We start from the raw sequence: 22,500 nt of genomic DNA, 5'->3' as shown, positions 1-22,500 counted from the left end.
GACGCCCTTTCATTCCTGCCGTTTGTTTTCCGTGTTGATCTTACCAACTCTAGACTGAATTACATGTATTTTTTAAATATATGTACATATATATATGCATATATATACGTGAATACGTATGTATACATATATACACAGACATATATGTATACATATATGCACAGACATATACGTTTACATATATATATGTATATGTATATATATATATATATATATATATATATATATATATATATATATGTATATATATATATATATATATATATATATATATATATATATATATATATATATATATATATATATATATATAATTTATTTTCATTTATGTATGTATTTATATGCGTGCGTATTGTTGAGTGTGTATATGTCCCTATTGGGGAAAGTACTAATTCCAACAAGTCTTTTCATTTTTCCTTTCGTGATTATGATATATATGTGTATATATATATGTTACATATATATATATATATATATATATATATATATATATATATATATATATATATATATATATATATATATATATATATATATATATATATATATATATATATGTATATATATAGAGATCAATAGACACATGTATATGTATATATACATTTATGTGTGTATGCATGTATGTATCCTTAAGTGAAGGTCTGGTTACCGTCTAGACGACGGCAAATGTAAACATGTATTTCATGGCCAATAAACTGTCTTTGTTAAACACTGGAAATATAGATGCAAATTACGTTTTATCATACATATTTATAAGTGGTCATTAACAGAAGAGTTTGGGTCTCCTGAAATATTTTGTACTTTTTTGGCTATTATCATTATTATCATTTTTATTATTATTATTATTCTTATTATTATTATTATTATTATTATTATTATTATTATTATTATTATTATTATTACTTTTTAAGCTACGACCCTAGTCGGAGAAGCAGGATGTTATAAGCCCAGGGGCTCCATCAGGGAAAATAGCCTAGTGAGGAAAGAAAATAAGGAAAAATAAGATATTTCCAAAACAGTAACATTAAAAAAAACATTCTCAGCCAGATGAAATTTCAGATATCTTCAAAACTATCTATCTAACTAAATGATTGTTATGAGATTGTTACATTTCATGACAAATACAGGGAAAATATAAATCAAATTTGAACGCTCTCTGAGCAAAATAACTAAACGTGCTTTCCTCTCACTTTTGTTTATTAGTCAGTTTTATTATTATCTCCGCTAAGGAGGTTTTGTTTTCGAGTCAATTTATTAATTTATTTAATAATTTGTCTCTGTGTTTGTGGACAGATTACTTTGTTTATTTATTTATTTGTCTGTGTGTCTGTGGACGGCTTACGTCAAAACGACTCGATGGATTTTGACGAAATTTTCACCACAGATAGATCTTAGGTCAGGGATGACCCCATTAAATTTTGGAGATGAACTGGATCCGGATCAAGATTCTAGATCCGGTTTTCTTTTTAAAGATAACATCAAAACAAACTGACGAATTTTAACAAAATTTCCATCACAGATAGATCTTAGGCCATGGATGACTCCATTAACCTTTCTCTGAAGTCAGAAATCTCTGATGGCTCTTATTATTATTATTATTATTATTATTATTATTATTATTATTATTATTATTATTATTATTATTATTATTATAAAGCAAGAGGCTATAAGACCAAGGGCTCTAACAAGGAAAAATAACCCAGCGAGGAAAGGAAATAAGGAAATAAATAAACTACAAGAGAAGTAATGAACAACTAAAATAAGATATTTAAGAATAACAAACACCATTGAAATAGAACATTCACATATAAACTATAAAAAACCTTCAAAAGAAAAACATGAAGAAAAGAAAAATAAGAAAGAATAGAGTGCTCAAGTGTACCTTCAACGAAGAGAACTCTACCCCAAGACGGTGGGGGGGCATGGTACAGAGGCTATGTTTATATCTTCTTCTGCCAAACTCTGGAATATTCTCCTTACTTTTGTGTTCCTGATTCTCATTGCTTTCTTGATAGGTAGTAAGGTCTGTTATTGTTTCTGAATGCAATTCTTCCTCTTTCCACGACTTTTATGATCTCTCCTCCTTCAAGAGGTAGCTAGTTTTGTTCTTTTTCATATTGTTTGTTTCCTCCAGGCAAAAATAGGACACGCGGAGGTCGAAAATTGTAATGCTTTCATAAATAGAGTGAGATGTGTTCTGCAATGTGACCTATAGGTGATAATCTAATATTATAACAAGGGCTCCTGAAGAATGAGGAACCATCCGAGTTTATTTTTGACATGATTGATTTCAGTTTATGTATGAGGATGTTTTCATTTCTTTCTTCTCTCCACCATCTCCTGTGTATAAGAGTTTTCCTTCATCTACGTATATATATATATATATATATATATATATATATATATATATATATATATATATATATAGATATATATATAGATATATATATACTGTATATATATATATATATATATATATATATATATATATATATATATATATATATATATATATATATATATATATAGAGAGAGAGAGAGAGAGAGAGAGAGAGAGAGAGAGAGAGAGAGAGAGAGAGAGAGAGAGAGAGAGAGAGATGTAAACCACTGTTTTTGAAATAATGAGAGAATCATACTTTCAAAAAATATCTTAATAAGTATAAACCTTTTCGTTTTAAATATCATACATACAAATAGTGTAAATAGTTTATATATATATATATATATATATATATATATATATATATATATATATATATATATATATATATATATATATATATATATATGTGTGTGTGTGTGTGTGTGTATATATATACACACATATGTATATATATACACATATATATATATATATATATATATATATATATATATATATATATATATATATATATATATTATCTTCCCTGGGAATAGCGCAATCTTTTTTATAATAAATCCCACATGTCGAGTAGTTGTGATGCAAAAAACTCAGCGGATCCACAAACTTGCGTCCTTGCGACAATATTTTGTTTTAATACTTTCCTTAGTCGCTCATGAATGTCAAAGGCAAGGGACACTGACGATGCCCCAGAGACTGACCATATATATACATATCATCAACGCCTAAAAATCCTTTCAACTCAAGTTAGGACCAAGGAGACCCAGGTAATGGCTAATGATAACTCAACATGTATACCTATGGTCTCCTTCAAACCCCCATCCTTAGATCACAAGGATGGTGAGGTTACAAATACTGCTAGAAACTATCGAACTTGAGCTTGACTTGAACGCCAGTCTGGGAGATCGCCAGGCAGAAACGTTTCCAATAGGCCACCACTTTCTTGTGTGATACCAAACATAAAAAATGGAAGACAATATGGCATTTTGTTTCTAAAAATAAGACAGGTTATAGGTTGATAATCATGCTAAAGAGGGAGATGATAAGGAATGGTAAATGAGGTTGACCATCTATTATTATCATTATTATTACTAGCCTAGCTATAACCCTAATCGGAAAACCACTCTGTGAGGATATAGAAAATAAGGAATAAACTATATTAGAGATGTAATCAGTAAGAATGTTAGAATAGATCAATAATATATAGACAATGAAACGAAACTCATAACCTGTTCAACAGAAGAGCATTTGCAACATGTTTGAACATCTGCAGAGCTTCCCAAGTGAAAGAGGAAGAAGAAGCGACAGAAAAAGATAAAAAATCTGAGACTCTTTGCTTATCATCAAAACGAAAGAATAATAAAGAATAATCTTTATTAGCAATGCTATTTTAAGCTATCACTTGCTGTGTTTTAATTCTTACTTAAACTGTTGTTTATTCTAATGGAAACGAATTTATAATAGATCTATTTATCTTTGTTATCTGGTTGTCGTTATCTTCTTTGCTTTTCAATTATTTTCAACCAAGTGCCTTTTCTGTGTACATTAAGGATCTTTGAGACGTGTTTTAATATGGAATTTCAAGTAAATATGTTATTAAGTAAGTTAACCAGATAATTGTCTAGATTCTTTTACACTCATGAGTCTGACATTGAATGATAATGATAACATCCAGCCTATAGTATATTTACTTTAGGTTACAATACTTACCAACTTAAACCTGTATTATCATATCTATTTTTAATCACACGAGTACCCTCAATATATAACGTCACAATTTTCAACTAAAATTTTACTTCAATTTTATGAAAAAAGAAGAGATATATATAATAAACATGACATGTGGTATCGTTCCCTCGATATTATTTGACGAATTCCTATTTATATAAATTGCCTGAGAATCTTTAACAGACAACCTTTGGTTTTGTTCCATCACCTTTGCACATGTTGCAAAATGTTCGGGATTTTCCTTTGATTGAGTAAAAGGGACGTTGATTCTGACTTCGTTTTATATAAGCTTTGTTTTTATTTTTGTGTGAGTCCCAATTCCGCTTTTTTTACTTTAGCGTTGGTCCCAAATTCGATGTTTTCACCTTTGCGTGAGTCCCAAATTCGTTGTTTTCACCTTTGAGTGAGTCCCAATTTCATTGTTTTTGCCTTTACATGACTCCCAAATTCGTTGTTTTTGCCTTTACAGAACTCCCAAATTCGTTGTTTTTGCCTTTACAGGACTCCCAAATTCGTTGTTTTTTCCTTAACAGGACTCCCAAATTCGTTGTTTTTGCCTTTACAGGACTCCCAAATTCGTTGTTTTTGCCTTAACAGGACTCCCAAATTCGTTGTTTTTGCCTTTACAGGACTCCCAAATTCGTTGTTTTTGCCTTTACATGACTCCCAAATTCGTTGTTTTTACTTTAGCGTGAGTCCCAAATTCATTGTTTTCACCTTTGCGTGTGTCTTAGATTCGTTGCTTTCACATTTGCATGAATCTCAGATTCGTTGCTTTCACCTTTGCGTGAATCTCAGATTAGTTGCTTTCACTTTTGCGTGAGTCCCAAATTCGTTGTTGCGTGAGTCCCAAATTCGTTGTTGCGTGAGTCTCAGATTCGTTGTTTTCCTCCTTGCGTGAGTCCAGTCCCAAATTTGTTGTTTTCACCTTTGCGTGAGTCTCAGATTCGTTGTTTTTACCTTTGCATGAGTCTCAGATTCGTTGTTTTCACCTTTGCGTGAGTCCCAAATTTATTGTTTACACCTTTGTGTAAATCTCAGATTCGTTGTTTTTACCTTTGTGTGAGTCCCAAATTCGTTGCTTTCACCTTTGCGTGAGTCCCAAATTCGTTGTTTTCAAGTTTGCGTGAGTCCCAAATTTGTTGTTTTCACCTTTGTGTGAGTTTCAGATTCGTTGTATTTCCCTTTGCGTGAGTCCCAAATTCGTTGTTTTCACCTTTGCGTGAGTCCCAAATTTGTTGTTTTCACCTTTGCGTGAGTCTCAGATTCGTTGTTTTTACCTTTGTGTGAGTCCCAAATTTGTTGCTTTCACCTTTGCGTGAGTCCCAAATTCGTTGTTTTCAAGTTTGCGTGTGTCCCAAATTTGTTGTTTTCACCTTTGTATGAGTTTCAGATTCGTTGTATTTCCCTTTGCGTGAGTCTCAGAGTCGTTGTTTTTACCTTTGCGTGAGTCTCAGAGTCGTTGTTTTTACCTTTGCGTGAGTCTCAGATTCGTTGTTTTCACCTTTGCGTGAGTCTCAGAATCGTTGTTTTTACCTTTGCGTGAGTCTCAGAGTCGTTGTTTTTACCTTTGCGTGAGTCTCAGATTCGTTGTTTTCACCTTTGCGTGAGTCTCAGAGTCGTTGTTTTTACCTTTGCGTAAGTCTCAGATTCGTTGTTTTTACCTTTGCGTGAGTCTCAGATTCGTTGTTTTCACCTTTGCGTGAGTCTCAGAGTCGTTGTTTTTACCTTTGCGTGAGTCTCAGAGTCGTTGTTTTCACCTTTGCGTGAGTCTCAGAGTCGTTGTTTTTACCTTTGCGTAAGTCTCAGAGTCGTTGTTTTTACCTTTGCGTGAGTCTCAGAGTCGTTGTTTTTACCTTTGCGTGAGTCTCAGAGTCGTTGTTTTCACCTTTGCGTGAGTCTCAGAGTCGTTGTTTTTACCTTTGCGTAAGTCTCAGATTCGTTGTTTTTACCTTTGCATAAGTCTCAGATTCGTTGTTTTTACCTTTGCGTGAGTCTCAGAGTCGTTGTTTTTACCTTTGCTTGAGTCCCAAATTTATTTTTTTTCACCTTTGCGTGAGTCTCAGAGTCGTTGTTTTTACCTTTGCGTGAGTCTCAGAGTCGTTGTTTTTACCTTTGCTTGGGTCCCAAATTTGTTTTTTTCACCTTTGCGTGAGTCTCAGATTCGTTGTTTTTATCTTTGCGTGAGTCTCAGAGTCGTTGTTTTTACCTTTGCGTGAGTCTCAGATTCGTTGTTTTCACCTTTGCGTGAGTCTCAGAATCGTTGTTTTTACCTTTGCGTGAGTCTCAGAGTCGTTGTTTTCCCCTTTGCGTGAGTCTCAGATTCGTTGTTTTCAACTTTGCGTGAGTCTCAGAGTCATTGTTTTTACCTTTGCGTGAGTCTCAGATTCGTTGTTTTTACCTTTGCGTGAGTTTCAGAGTCGTTGTTTTCACCTTTGCGTGAGTCTCAGAGTCGTTGTTTTTACCTTTGCGTGAGTTTCAGAGTCGTTGTTTTTACCTTTGAGTGAGTCCCAAATTTGTTTTTTTCATCTTTGCGTGAGTCTCAGAGTCATTGTTTTTACCTTTGCGTGAGTTTCAGAGTCGTTGTTTTTACCTTTGCGTGAGTCCCAAATTTGTTTTTTTCACCTTTGCGTGCGTCTCAGAGTCGTTGTTTTTACCTTTGTGTGAGTCTCAGAGTCGTTGTTTTTACCTTTGCGTGAGTCTCAGATTCGTTGTTTTCACCTTTGCGTGAGTCTCAGTCATTGTTTTTACCTTTGCGTAAGTCTCAGAGTCGTTGTTTTTACCTTTGCGTGAGTCTCAGATTCGTTGTTTTCAACTTTGCGTGAGTCTCAGAGTCGTTGTTTTTACCTTTGCGTGAGTTTCAGATTCATTGTTTTTACCTTTGCGTGAGTTTCAGATTCGTTGTTTTCACCTTTGCGTGTGTCTCAGAGTCGTTGTTTTTACCTTTGCGTGAGTTTCAGAGTCGTTGTTTTTACCTTTGCATGAGTCCCAAATTTGTTATTTTCATCTTTGCGTGAGTCTCAGAGTCGTTGTTTTTACCTTTGCGTGAGTTTCAGAGTCGTTTTTTATACCTTTGCATTAGTCCCAAATTTGTTTTTTTCACCTTTGTGTGAGTTTCAGAGTCGTTGTTTTTACCTTTGCGTGAGTCTCAGATTTGTTGTTTTCCCCTTTGCGTGAGTCTCAAATTCGTTGTTTTTACCTTTGCGTGAGTTTCAGATTTGTTGTTTTCCCCTTTGCGTGAGTCTCAAATTCGTTGTTTTTACCTTTGCGTGAGTCTCAGATTCGTTGTTTTCAACTTTGCGTGAGTCTCAGAGTCGTTGTTTTTACCTTTGCGTGAGTTTCAGATTCATTGTTTTTACCTTTGCGTGAGTTTCAGATTCGTTGTTTTCACCTTTGCGTGTGTCTCAGAGTCGTTGTTTTTACCTTTGCGTGAGTTTCAGAGTCGTTGTTTTTACCTTTGCATGAGTTCCAAATTTGTTATTTTCATCTTTGCGTGAGTCTCAGAGTCGTTGTTTTTACCTTTGCGTGAGTTTCAGAGTCGTTTTTTATACCTTTGCATTAGTCCCAAATTTGTTTTTTTCACCTTTGCGTGAGTTTCAGAGTCGTTGTTTTTACCTTTGCGTGAGTCTCAGATTTGTTGTTTTCCCCTTTGCGTGAGTCTCAAATTCGTTGTTTTTACCTTTGCGTGAGTCTCAGATTTGTTGTTTTCCCCTTTGCATGAGTCCCTAATTCGTTGTTTTTGCCTTTACATGAGTCTCAGATTCGTTGTTTTTCCCTTTGCGTGAGTCCCAAATTCGTTATTTTCCTCTTTGCGTGAGTTTCAGATTCGTTGTTTTCACCTTTGCGTGTGTCTCAGAGTCGTTGTTTTTACCTTTGCGTGAGTTTCAGAGTCGTTGTTTTTACCTTTGCATGAGTCCCAAATTTGTTATTTTCATCTTTGCGTGAGTCTCAGAGTCGTTGTTTTTACCTTTGCGTGAGTTTCAGAGTCGTTTTTTATACCTTTGCATTAGTCCCAAATTTGTTTTTTTCACCTTTGCGTGAGTTTCAGAGTCGTTGTTTTTACCTTTGCGTGAGTCTCAGATTTGTTGTTTTCCCCTTTGCGTGAGTCTCAGAGTCGTTGTTTTTACCTTTGCGTGAGTTTCAGATTTGTTGTTTTCCCCTTTGCGTGAGTCTCAAATTCGTTGTTTTTACCTTTGCGTGAGTCTCAGATTCGTTGTTTTCAACTTTGCGTGAGTCTCAGAGTCGTTGTTTTTACCTTTGCGTGAGTTTCAGATTCATTGTTTTTACCTTTGCGTGAGTTTCAGATTCGTTGTTTTCACCTTTGCGTGTGTCTCAGAGTCGTTGTTTTTACCTTTGCGTGAGTTTCAGAGTCGTTGTTTTTACCTTTGCATGAGTCCCAAATTTGTTATTTTCATCTTTGCGTGAGTCTCAGAGTCGTTGTTTTTACCTTTGCGTGAGTTTCAGAGTCGTTTTTTATACCTTTGCATTAGTCCCAAATTTGTTTTTTTCACCTTTGCGTGAGTTTCAGAGTCGTTGTTTTTACCTTTGCGTGAGTCTCAGATTTGTTGTTTTCCCCTTTGCGTGAGTCTCAAATTCGTTGTTTTTACCTTTGCGTGAGTCTCAGATTTGTTGTTTTCCCCTTTGCATGAGTCCCTAATTCGTTGTTTTTGCCTTTACATGAGTCTCAGATTCGTTGTTTTTCCCTTTGCGTGAGTCCCAAATTCGTTATTTTCCTCTTTGCGTGAGTTTCAGATTCGTTGTTTTCACCTTTGCGTCAATTTCAAATTTGTTGTTTTTGCCTTTGCCTGAGTCCCAAATTCTTTGTCTTTACTTTAGCATTAGTGCAAAATTCGTTGTTTTTACTTTTGCGTGAGTCCCAGATTTGTTGTTTGTAATTTTGCGTAGTGGCAAATTTTTTTTTTTTAGTTTTGTGTGAGTGGCAAATTCGTTGTTTATACTTGTATGTGAGTCCCAAGTTCGTTGTTTTTACTTTAGCATGAGTTATATTCGTTGTTTTTACTTTTACTTGAATCCCAAATTCATTGTTTTCACTTTAGCATGAGTCAAATTCGTTGTTTTCACTTTTATGTGAATCCCAAGTTCGTTGTTTTTACTTTAGCGTGAGTCAAATTCGTTGTTTTTACTTTAGCGTGGGTCAAATTCGTTGTTTTTACTTTAGCGTGGGTCAAATTCGTTGTTTTTACTTTAGCGTGGGTCAAATTCGTTGTTTTCACTTTTATGTGAATCCCAAGTTCGTTGTTTTTACTTTAGCGTGAGTCAAATTCATTGTTTTTACTTTAGCATGAGTCAAATTCGTTGTTTTCACTTTTATGTGAATCCCAAGTTCGTTGTTTTTACTTTAGCGTGAGTCAAATTCGTTGTTTTCACTTTAGCATGAGTCAAATTCGTTGTTTTCACTTTTATGTGAATCCCAAGTTCGTTGTTTTTACTTTAGCGTGAGTCAAATTCATTGTTTTCACTTTAGCATGAGTCAAATTCGTTGTTTTCACTTTATGTGAATCCCAAGTTCGTTGTTTTTACTTTAGCGTGAGTCAAATTCGTTGTTTTACTTTAGCGTGGGTCAAATTCGTTGTTTTTACTTTAGCGTGAGTCAAATTCGTTGTTTTTACTTTAGCGTGAGTCAAATTCGTTGTTTTTACTTTAGCGTGGGTCAAATTCGTTGTTTTCACTTTTATGTGAATCCCAAGTTCGTGTTTTTACTTTAGCGTGGGTCAAATTCGTTGTTTTCACTTTTATGTGAATCCCAAGTTCGTGTTTTTACTTTAGCGTGAGTTAAATTCGTTGTTTTTACTTTTAGTTGAGTCCCAAATTCGGTGTTTTTACTTTTGCGTGTGTCCCAAATTTGTTGTTTTTGCTTTTGCGTGAGTCAAATTCGTTGTTTTACTTTAGCGTGGGTCAAATTCGTTGTTTTTACTTTAGCGTGAGTCAAATTCGTTGTTTTACTTTTATGTGAATCCCAAGTTCGTTGTTTTTACTTTAGCGTGAGTCAAATTCGTTGTTTTTACTTTAGCGTGAGTCAAATTCGTTGATTTTACTTTAGCGTGGGTCAAATTCGTTGTTTTTACTTTAGCGTGGGTCAAATTCGTTGTTTTCACTTTTATGTGAATCCCAAGTTCGTTGTTTTTACTTTAGCGTGAGTCAAATTCGTTGTTTTTACTTTAGCGTGAGTCAAATTCGTTGATTTTACTTTAGCGTGGGTCAAATTCGTTGTTTTCACTTCTATGTGAATCCCAAGTTCGTTGTTTTTACTTTAGCGTGAGTCAAATTCGTTGTTTTTACTTTAGCGTGAGTCAAATTCGTTGTTTTTACTTTAGCGTGGGTCAAATTCGTTGTTTTCACTTTTATGTGAATCCCAAGTTCGTGTTTTTACTTTAGCGTGGGTCAAATTCGTTGTTTTCACTTTTATGTGAATCCCAAGTTCGTGTTTTTACTTTAGCGTGAGTTAAATTCGTTGTTTTTACTTTTAGTTGAGTCCCAAATTCGGTGTTTTTACTTTTGCGTGTGTCCCAAATTTGTTGTTTTTGCTTTTGCGTGAGTCAAATTCGTTGTATTTACTTTAGCGTGGGTCAAATTCGTTGTTTTTACTTTAGCGTGGGTCAAATTCGTTGTTTTCACTTTTATGTGAATCCCAAGTTCGTTGTTTTTACTTTAGCGTGAGTCAAATTCGTTGTTTTTACTTTAGCGTGAGTCAAATTCGTTGATTTTACTTTAGCGTGGGTCAAATTCGTTGTTTTCACTTTTATGTGAATCCCAAGTTCGTTGTTTTTACTTTAGCGTGAGTCAAATTCGTTGTTTTTACTTTAGCGTGAGTCAAATTCGTTGTTTTTACTTTAGCGTGAGTCAAATTCGTTGTTTTTACTTTAGCGTGAGTCAAATTCGTTGTTTTCACTTTTATGTGAATCCCAAGTTCGTGTTTTTACTTTAGCGTGAGTTAAATTCGTTGTTTTTACTTTTAGTTGAGTCCCAAATTCGGTGTTTTTACTTTTGCGTGTGTCCCAAATTTGTTGTTTTTGCTTTTGCGTGAGTCAAATTCGTTGTATTTACTTTAGCGTGGGTCAAATTCGTTGTTTTTACTTTAGCGTGGGTCAAATTCGTTGTTTTCACTTTTATGTGAATCCCAAGTTCGTTGTTTTTACTTTAGCGTGAGTCAAATTCGTTGTTTTTACTTTAGCGTGAGTCAAATTCGTTGTTTTTACTTTAGCGTGGGTCAAATTCGTTGTTTTCACTTCTATGTGAATCCCAAGTTCGTTGTTTTTACTTTAGCGTGAGTCAAATTCGTTGTTTTTACTTTAGCGTGAGTCAAATTCGTTGTTTTTACTTTAGCGTGAGTCAAATTCGTTGTTTTTACTTTAGCGTGAGTCAAATTCGTTGTTTTTACTTTAGCGTCGGTCAAATTCGTTGTTTTCACTTTTATGTGAATCCCAAGTTCGTGTTTTTACTTTAGCGTGGGTCAAATTCGTTGTTTTCACTTTTATGTGAATCCCAAGTTCGTGTTTTTACTTTAGCGTGAGTTAAATTCGTTGTTTTTACTTTTAGTTGAGTCCCAAATTCGGTGTTTTTACTTTTGCGTGTGTCCCAAATTTGTTGTTTTTGCTTTTGCGTGAGTCAAATTCGTTGTATTTACTTTAGTGTGGGTCAAATTCGTTGTTTTTATTTTAATGTGAATCCCAAATTCGTTGTTTTTACTTTAGCGTGAGTCAAATTCGTTGTTTTTACTGTAGCGTGAGTCAAGTTCGTTGTTTTTACTTTTATGTGAATCCCAAGTTCGTTGTTTTTACTTTAGCGTGAGTCAAATTCGTTGTATTTACTTTAGCGTGGGTCAAATTCGTTGTTTTTACTTTAGCGTGGGTCAAATTCGTTGTTTTCACTTTTATGTGAATCCCAAGTTCGTTGTTTTTACTTTAGCGTGAGTCAAATTCGTTGTTTTTACTTTAGCGTGAGTCAAATTCGTTGTTTTTACTTTAGCGTGAGTCAAATTCGTTGTTTTTACTTTAGCGTGAGTCAAATTCGTTGTTTTTACTTTAGCGTGGGTCAAATTCGTTGTTTTTACTTTAGCGTGAGTCAAATTCGTTGTTTTTACTTTAGCGTGAGTCAAATTCGTTGTTTTTACTTTAGCGTGAGTCAAATTCGTTGTTTTTACTTTAGCGTGAGTCAAATTCGTTGTTTTTACTTTAGCGTGAGTCAAATTCGTTGTTTTTACTTTAGCGTGGGTCAAATTCGTTGTTTTCACTTTTATGTGAATCCCAAGTTCGTGTTTTTACTTTAGCGTGGGTCAAATTCGTTGTTTTCACTTTTATGTGAATCCCAAGTTCGTGTTTTTACTTTAGCGTGAGTTAAATTCGTTGTTTTTACTTTTAGTTGAGTCCCAAATTCGGTGTTTTTACTTTTGCGTGTGTCCCAAATTTGTTGTTTTTGCTTTTGCGTGAGTCAAATTCGTTGTATTTACTTTAGCGTGGGTCAAATTCGTTGTTTTTACTTTAGCGTGGGTCAAATTCGTTGTATTTACTTTAGCGTGGGTCAAATTCGTTGTTTTTACTTTAGCGTGAGTCAAATTCGTTGTTTTTACTTTAGCGTGAGTCAAATTCGTTGTTTTTACTTTAGCGTGGGTCAAATTCGTTGTTTTTACTTTAGCGTGGGTCAAATTCGTTGTTTTCACTTTTATGTGAATCCCAAGTTCGTTGTTTTTACTTTAGCGTGAGTCAAATTCATTGTTTTCACTTTAGCATGAGTCAAATTCGTTGTTTTCACTTTTATGTGAATCCCAAATTCGTTGTTTTTACTTTAGCGTGAGTCAAATTCGTTGTTTTTACTGTAGCGTGAGTCAAGTTCGTTGTTTTTACTTTTATGTGAATCCCAAGTTCGTGTTTTTACTTTAGCGTGAGTTAAATTCGTTGTTTTTACTTTATCGTGAGTCAAATTCGTTGTTTTTATTTTAATGTGAATCCCAAGTTCGTTGTTTTTACTTTAGCGTGAGTTAAATTCGTTGTTTTTACTTTATCGTGAGTCAAATTCGTTGTTTTTATTTTAATGTGAATCCTAAGTTCGTTGTTTTTACTTTGGCGTGAGTTAAATTCGTTGTTTTTACTCTTACTTGAGTCCCAAATTCGTTGTTTTTACTTTTGCTTGTGTGTCCCAAATTCGTTGTTTTTACTTTAGCGTGAGTCAAATTCCTTGTTTTTACTCTTACGTGGGTCCCAAATACGTTGTTTTTACTTTAGCGTAAGTCAACTTCCTTGTTTTTACTCTTACGTGGGTCCCAAATACGTTGTTTTTACTTTAGCGTAAGTCAACTTCCTTGTTTTTACTCTTACGTGGGTCCCAAATTCGTTGTTTCTACTTTGACGTGAGTTCTTTTTGTTCTTTCCTGGATTACAAATCCCTTGGTCTTTTTATTGCAGTTTCATCCGTTGGGAAATTTTACACATTCTTGTTTTCATCCGAGTTCATAATTCGATACATTATGTTCTAAACACTTTATTTTTTTATATTTACTTAAAATGCAAAGTTTTCAGATATTGTAAAAACCTAGATTTAGATTTTTCATATTGTGCATTTCTTTTTCTGCACATCTGGTATCTTAAAACATAAGACTTTCCTGATAAAATCATTATGTAAACGGAGTTTCTCTTCCTTATCTCCTATCGTTATCCTCGGTGATTCCACCTGTATACGATGGGCCTATTTCTTGACATTTCCTTCTGACCTTTAAGGTAGCCAATGTCAGTAGGGCTGTTTATTGTGCACGTGCATGTCATCTGTTTTTTTTTTTTTTTTTTTTTTGATACAAACATATTTCTTTTAATTTCTATTACTTTTTCATTTATATCTATCTTCATGTTCTCCATTTGACAACACAAATATTTTAAATCACTAACTTTTCTGTACAATTGTTTTTCTTTAGTAAATTACTTCAGGCAACATAAGCGTCAGGACTACACTTCTCTATAAAAAGAGAACAAAAATCCCTAAAAAAAAAATAGCTATGCTGTAGTGTTTACTTTTTCATTTTTTTTAAACACTTATCAGAATATAAGAGCCGGAACTCTTATCGGAAAACAATATCTTTTATACATTTCTATTAACTCGCTTGGGGGAATTTTGATAGTCAAGATATTTATTCGAGGAGATTTATTGTAGAAAAAATAGACAACTTCACTTACAAAACGTTTAACCATAATATTAAGTTGGTGGGGATTGAATAAGATGGAGATTTAAGTAAGGTTGAATTATCATAGACTAACAAATAACCTTGCAAGACATTGCCATTTGATTAATAATAAAAGATGTTCTGCAAAAATATCACGAGGACAACAGACGTCATTTATGAAACGTTGTCAGGAAAAAAGAATAGAATGCTTTTTTTTATAAGATTTCAATAACGAAATACTTGGTTATATGAAAAGAATATATAAAAAAGTGCTGACTATTAAATGATATTGTAAATTAATAAAGAACCTTCACTGGATATATTGATTGAAGCAAATATCATTATGATATTTTTCTTTTTCAAAGGCCAGTTTTGATATGAAAACAGTATATGATAAAAAAGACTTATACGTTAAGAACTGTACATAAACATTCAACATTTATGTTAAAAAAGGCAAATGAAAAGAAAAGAGAAATGAAATTTTTTAGTAAATTACAGGTTTTTTTATTTAGTCATTTTAATTACTAATGTAAACATCTAAACTGCATAAAATAATAATTTTTCATATATTTGGAAATAGACACAACAATGAGGTTTTGAAAGATATGACAAGTCTGGTTAATCTATAAGAGTACGTGAGAAGATAATTAAAGGAAGTTTATTTTAAAATATCGAACGAATTGATAAGTTTTTATAAGCACAAGATTCGATGCAACTCACCTTATCTCATTTCACTCAGTGGTTACATGAATAGCAATTCCCCTCTTATCTCTCTTTATAAACGATTGAGCAAGTGTGTTAATTTATGTACAGTATGTATGTATGTATGCATGTGTAGCCTATTTGAAAATATATACATACACATAGTATATACTGTATATACAGTATGTGTGTATGTATGTATGTATGTATGTATGTATATATATATATATATATATATATATATATATATATATATATATGTATATACAATATATATATATATATATATATATATATATATATATATATATATGTATGTATATATATATATATATATATATACTATATAGATTGTATATATATATGTATATATAATATATACATATATGTATATATATATATATATATATATATTATATATAGGCTATATATATATATATATATATATATATATATATATATATATATATATATATATATATATATATTATCACACATATGAGCGTGTCCCTGTTGTCACTGTGAGAAATTAACAGATGATGATTTTTTATATTTGACACCAAAGTCCATTAAGAAAAGACTGCAAAATTTCCAGAGGAGTTATTATATTTCGTTCCATTTAAGAAAATAATATATATTATATAAGACCGGAATGATATAATCTATTATCTAAGAAAACAAGTTTTCCATATCGACAACGTAAATGATTATCATTATTCGTGGATGTTATATTGGACATTTTAGTGTTAACTTCAATGTAAGAAAGATTAAAGAGGCTCATAAAATGTCTCTTTTTAGTAATTATGTCTGGTGATGATGATGATGATGATGATGACTACAAATTAAATGAAATAATCGTATAATTCAACGTTTGACTTCGTTAACGACATCCACACTCGGTAGCGACCATTTCCTTGAACATCTTGAGAACAACCTTGTTCCTCTTGTCGTAGTAGAGTATCTGAAGGGGCTCGAAGGCCGTTGGGACGCAGCAGGCGCCTTTCCCAGTGCCGAGGATCTCCTTCGTCAGCGTAGTCACGACGGCGTGGGAAGTCGGGGTGCCATGGGCGGGAAGGGGGTACGTACAGCTGCCGACGCAGGTATAGGCGTTGTAACCTGACAATATTGATGAGGATGTTATTAAAGCAATTTCATTTCACATAATATGTCTGGTATCAAGAAGCATGTGTGATTTCAAGAAGGCTTTTGATAATTCAAAATGCATTTTCTTTTGATAGAAAGACTGAATAATTTATAAACACTGGCAATTATTCAAGTTATTTATGGAGATTGTGTAAAATAATCGGGAAATGTGTTTGAATGATGATTATATTGTTGCCTTGTGAATAAATATTTATTGAGATTTTAATGATGAAAATGAAATATCTTTAATAGTTTATTTATAACTATAGTTTGCAAACGTCAGCCTTGATTATGACGTCAAAAATTCTGCAAAATTAATTTATTTTTTTCTGTAAAATGTAATTCATCGTGTGACCAAAGTTAATGATTCAGTCTAAGTTCTGAATACTAAACATCAGTGAAATTTATTTCCAGGAAAGGACTTTTTGAAATTAATAAAATTTCTTTCAACGAATCTGTATGGTTATATCCATAGAATATCTTGAAATCTGAATTTGAAGTAAAACATTTTTAATAAATCAAATAGTTTCTCATGAGTATTCGGTAATTGACAGTTACTACCGGGCAATTACTCTTAAGTATTTATTACCTGAAGGGGCAATAATCCAGGAATCCCATCCAATGTCATGGAAGTTAACTTCCAGTGGAATTCTCCGGCAGCCAGTTCGCTCCTTCAGCGACTTCGAGGGAAGGCTTCTTCGTTGGCGCGACCTAACAGAGGCTCCGTCAAAAGAGGTCGAGTCTTCAACCTCGATAGGGTCGGGTTTCGAATAGGTGGGTCGTCTGATGGAACTACAGCTAGTGTAGTTCTCCCAGGAGACTAGGAGCGAAGGCGCCCATTGGGCGTACCGGCAGAACTTGTTATGCTGGAGAGGAATTTAGTTAGTGAAGGTGAATGAGATCTAGGTACGTTAAGATTTCGTCAGAGTGGAATTTTGTTATATAAATTAAGTTTGCTAAATAACTTTTATGTAGATTATTATTGATAAATACATAGGTAAAGATATTCATTAAAATTTCATAGACCAAAGTAATGAACATGTAATCAGACTAAATTGACTTAAAGTGAATTATTAATTTATTAATATAATTTTCGCATCATAAAAAGCAAAATGATTCGCTGCTTTTAAAGATTATTTAACATTCAATCATTCAACAAAAATTGTGCTTTGATTTTCCTCTTACCATTCCTAAATTCCCATTTGGCAATTCAAGCGTGATATTAATAACGAGTTGGCGATTTCCATTGATTTTTATCTCGCTTAACCAATGGCCGACGAAGGATGTTACATCAAAAACAGCTTCGTCAGTATCACCAACATTCACCACCTGACATAGAGAAATTATATATGGTTAAGACCCCAAATAATTATATAAATTCAAAACACAAATTGTATTTTATCATATTGAAAGTTGCTATTGCGCCGAAAGTTTGTTTTAATAAAGTGGATAAAACAGCCATTTTGATATGCTCAAAATATGCATATATATATATATATATATATATATATATATATATATATATATATATATATATATATATATATATATATATATATATAGTAGAATAAAGTTCTGTTGTTGTTATTGACTGAATATTATTTTGACCGAGTTATTATTATTATTATTATTATTATTATTATTATTATTATTATTATTATTATTATTATTATCATCGATGGATTCTAAATAAAAAAAAAAGCAACCAAACGTTTTTTTTAATTATTTTATCCGGAGACGAAAAAACGTTTACTTACTTGCTTAAGAGTCTCGGTGGTTTTGCCAAATTGAAAATCGACCGTAACTTGGACGCTGAAGGGTTTGGGAGAGTGACGTCCTCCAGCCCGAGGGACTTCCCCCAAATCCCTGTCTCCACTCTCATCCTCGGGGAAGAGTTCGACGTGAAGCTCGGCCGAACGGAAGATCATGTCGTCGGAGAAGGATTCTTTCCGACTTCCTAAATCAAACCGAATTTCTCGTGTGCCACATCCATCGAAGGATTTCGTTCCTGGGGAAACAGAAGAGTTCAAATAGGATCTGGAACCTATAGGAATTAACATTATCATTGAGCCTGGATCCTGTAGGAATTGAACATTGGCAAAGGATATGGATCCTTTAGGAATCTAACATTGTCTTAGAACAATGGTTACCAACCTTTGTCACTTTGAGGAACTCCTGAGACAATTTATCTCATCCCAAGGAACCCCAATATATATATATATATATATATATATATATATATATATATATATATATATATATATACACCTACGATTTCTCACGTTATGTTTAAGGAGGAAAAACCAATATGTATATATATATATATATATATATATATATATATATATATATATATATATATATATATATATATATACATATATATGCATATATATATACATATATATAAATATATATACACACACTATATATATAAATATATAAATATATATATATATATATATATATATATATATATAATAAAACTTAAATTCTCCCGGAACCCTAATTGAGAATGGCTCCCCTAGAATCTTAACCCTACCAGTATTGCCACATGATCTGGATCTTGCTTATATTTACATAGGATGTGCATACTACAGACAAACATATTCTATAACTTTAATATTTATTCTTTAATTTTCAAATACACGGACTTAAAGGACCAACTGATGATTTCTAGTCGGATTTATATATCAAACTGACTTCGAATTTCTAACTGATATAAGATAGTTATATTGTAAAGATAATAACGACTTCCGCTATAGTAATATCAGACGTGTAATAGCAGTAGTACTAGAAATGATAATATAAGCCATATTAGTAACTACCTGAAATAAATAAAATCTTACCTTCGTTAGGAAAACTAACGTGAGTTTCGTCTCGACAGAACTCTTCGTCCCTCACATTTCTATCAGACGTTGAATTATCGTACATCTGGAACATGTATTCAGGGATGTAAATACTCCTCTTCTTTTTAATTCCCTCAGAATTATCTCCCGAGGTCTCCAGGTTATCTGGAAACAGGTTGAAAATTGCGTAATGTTATTAAGGATGATTACACGGGTTTTACACGGTCGAACACTTCGTCGAACCCGGTTGTCGAACCTGCTTGTCAAACGGTTTGAAGAGGTGGAGTCGGCCACAAATGCATAAGGTTTGTGGACAGTGAAGCCCCGCCCACAACAGTCAGGCGAGAATAGACTTTATTCAAACCGTTCGACGAACGTGTTTGACAACCAAATACCCCGTTCACACGTTTGGACATCGAACACTTGTCTGCCGAACCGCGTTCGACGAACCCTTCGATCGTGTAAACCCGCCTTAAGTAGATAGACATTGATTATATCAAATGTATAAAAGTTTTAATTTGGCATTCATTTTTGGTTTTCGTTTTTAAAGATTTTTCCAAACAACAGAATTTCAGAGAGAGAGAGAGAGAGAGAGAGAGAGAGAGAGAGAGAGAGAGACTTACCAAGTAAATCATTTATCCATGGTTCATCATCATATATGCTAATGTTAGGATGTCCAGCAGTGATAGATCCATCTGAAAAAAAGTGTATAACATTACAAACACCCACTCTTATGTATTATTATTATTATTATTATTATTATTATTATTATTATTATTATTATCAGCTGAGCTACAACCCTAGTTGGAAAAGCAAGATGCTATTATCCCAAATGCTCCAACAGGAAAAAAACAGCCCAGTGAGGATAGGAAATAAGGAAATAAATAAATTATAGAAGTAATGGTCAACTGAAACAAAATATTTAAAGAACTAAATTCTAGATTACCTCACACTTTTGGATATTTTGAAGATTTGTTGTGTTCAATCAAGTCTTTACTTTTTAAGGAATATGCTATCTTTCCAGTCATTTACAAAACAAAACTGGACACGTGATCTAACGATTAGAATTAAGCTAGAAGAGGATAATAATAGTAAGCAGCCCCTCTAGGAGAACAATCCAAAATCAAACCATTGTTCTCTAGTCTTGGGTAGTGTCATATCCTCTGAACCATAGTCTTCCACTATCTTTGGGTACAGTTCCCTTGCTTTAGGGTAAACTCGGGCACACTATTCTATCTTTTTTCTTTTCCTCTTGTTTTGTTAAAGTTTTTAAAGTATGAATAGGACATATTTATTTTGATGTTACTGTACTTAAAATATCTTATTTTTCCTTGTTTCCATTCCTCACTGATGGAACCCCTGGGCTTATAGCGTCCTGTTTTTCCAACTAGGGTTGTAGCTTAGCAAGTAATAAAAATATGTTCCACAAAATCCTACGAATAAGGCAGTATGCGATTATTGTACGGTTGGAATTCTCGAACTACAACTCATTAATTGAAGGATCAAACCTTTTTAGGTTTAAACAATGAAGATCTTTGAACTTCATAGAAAATAAATGAAGAGGCTCTCTCCCTCTGAAGTGGTAGTCGAGGCCCCATATTTATAATAACAGGATTACCACTTAGATTATATATATATATATATATATATATATATATATATATATATATATATATATATATATGTATGTATATATATACATATATATATATATATATATATATATATACATACATAAATATATATATATATATATATATATATATATATATATATGTATATATATATGTATATATATATATATATATATATATATATATATATATATATATATATATATATATATATATATATACCAATAAAGCATCTGTATGCCGGTCTTGATAAAACAAAATAATCTAACGGTTAAGAAGGAAATTAACTGTTAACGAATCTCCCACAATTCATACAAGATCTAATATCTACATCGACTACAATAATGCATCAAAAAAAAAAGAAATAAAATAAAAATAAAAAAATAAAATCTCTCGTAAAACTAAAATGAACTTACCTTCGACATCCTGGTTTATATTCACTGGCGTTAAAAAGCCATCGGCACTTTTACTAAAAACTCCAAGGGCCTGACCCTGGAACAGAGTCAAGATCCAGAGTGAAGCAGTCACTGATAGGGCTGACATTTTGAATCTTGAATGATGAAGTTCTCAGAGGAATCAGCCTTTTATTTCCATGAGGCCTGTTAGGCCTCCACCCTTTTTCCAAAATCCGTAAACCCATAAACCGTAGACCGTATTGCAGTGACCAATACGGATTGGCCATTGGGTCTCCATCTTTGGGAATCACGGGCTTTTCGCACCTATGTTCGAGTTTTAGATCTGATGGAAAATCTTTTAAGATGTTGACAACGTTTCTTGATAGGGTTTGATTATAGAAGCTGTGTTGATAACTTTGTCGTACTTTGAACTTTATAAAACACACTTAAAAATTTTCATTTAAAAAACAGTAAATGTCTGGCAATATTTATTCCAGGATTTTTACCGTTTTAGAAACTGTTATATTGACTTAAAAGAGTGATATTACGGTCACCAACCCGTAAAAGATAAAAACAAAGTAAGGTAAAATTTCAGTCGCCTCTATTTTACTGAAATATGGGTTTTTTAACAGTGCTGTTAATTTCACCTTTCTTGAGTAGATAGCTGGTATTCTATAAAAGAAAATTCATTCATCATTTATATAGATTGATAAAGTGACATTCATTTGAAGGTTTCCATTTTTAGCGTCATAAAAAATGTTTTGCTAATGATAATTTCGAGTTTGGGAGATGAGATAACATTTGTTTCTTAGCAGAGAACTAAGGGTTAATTCTAGGCTAAGAGATAACGTTATGAGGAGAAAATTTTCACTCTTCTCACTGTCATATCTGGCAAGAACAGTTACAAGTAAACCAGTATTGGTCCAGGAATAAAGGTCAATCTCTCTCTCTCTCTCTCTCTCTCTCTCTCTCTCTAAAGAACAGCCACAAGTAAACCAGTATTGGTTTAGGAATATAAGTCTCTCTCTCTCTCTCTCTCTCTCTCTCTCTCTCTCTCTCTCTAAAGAACAGTCACAAGTAAACCAGTATAGGTCTAGGAATATGAGCCAATAACTCTCTCTCTCTCTCTCTCTCTCTCTCTCTCTCTCTCTCTCTCTCTCTCTCTCTCTCTCTCTCTCTCTCTCCCTCTCTCTCTCTCTCTCTGAATAACAATCAATTCAACTTTTTGTAAATCTATATCTGTATCAAAGAGGAGATTGTATTACAAAATCTCTTTATATAGGAATTTTGATTCAACTATCATGGTTATAAGCTCAGAGAATCACAATATACAAGGTTATTGTATAAAAACGACGTATGGAAACCTGATAGACGGGCACAAAAGGGAGCCTCGCACTAATGAAAATAAGCGATAAATTACATTATTATTATTATTATTATTATTATTATTAGTAGTAGTAGTAGTAGTAGTAGTAGTAGTAGTAACGTAAGAGATTCA

At 33.0% G+C, this 22,500-nt stretch overlaps 1 protein-coding gene across 1 annotated transcript; it reads right to left on the bottom strand.

The window, feature by feature from the left end:
* Positions 1–15,861: 15,861 nt before the first annotated feature.
* Positions 15,862–21,150, bottom strand: LOC137621801 (bone morphogenetic protein 2-like). Its single transcript, XM_068352308.1, has 7 exons — positions 21,024–21,150; positions 19,597–19,668; positions 18,974–19,138; positions 17,882–18,132; positions 17,310–17,453; positions 16,714–16,990; positions 15,862–16,097 (listed from the first exon to the last, which is right to left on the bottom strand). The coding sequence occupies exons 1-7, from the start codon at positions 21,148–21,150 to the stop codon at positions 15,862–15,864; spliced, it is 1,272 nt and encodes a 423-aa protein (XP_068208409.1).
* Positions 21,151–22,500: the final 1,350 nt, after the last annotated feature.

This window comes from Palaemon carinicauda, chromosome 28 (assembly GCF_036898095.1).
Source record: "Palaemon carinicauda isolate YSFRI2023 chromosome 28, ASM3689809v2, whole genome shotgun sequence".
NCBI classification, from domain to species: domain Eukaryota; kingdom Metazoa; phylum Arthropoda; class Malacostraca; order Decapoda; family Palaemonidae; genus Palaemon; species Palaemon carinicauda.
This window is presented reverse-complemented; position numbering and strand designations above follow the sequence as displayed.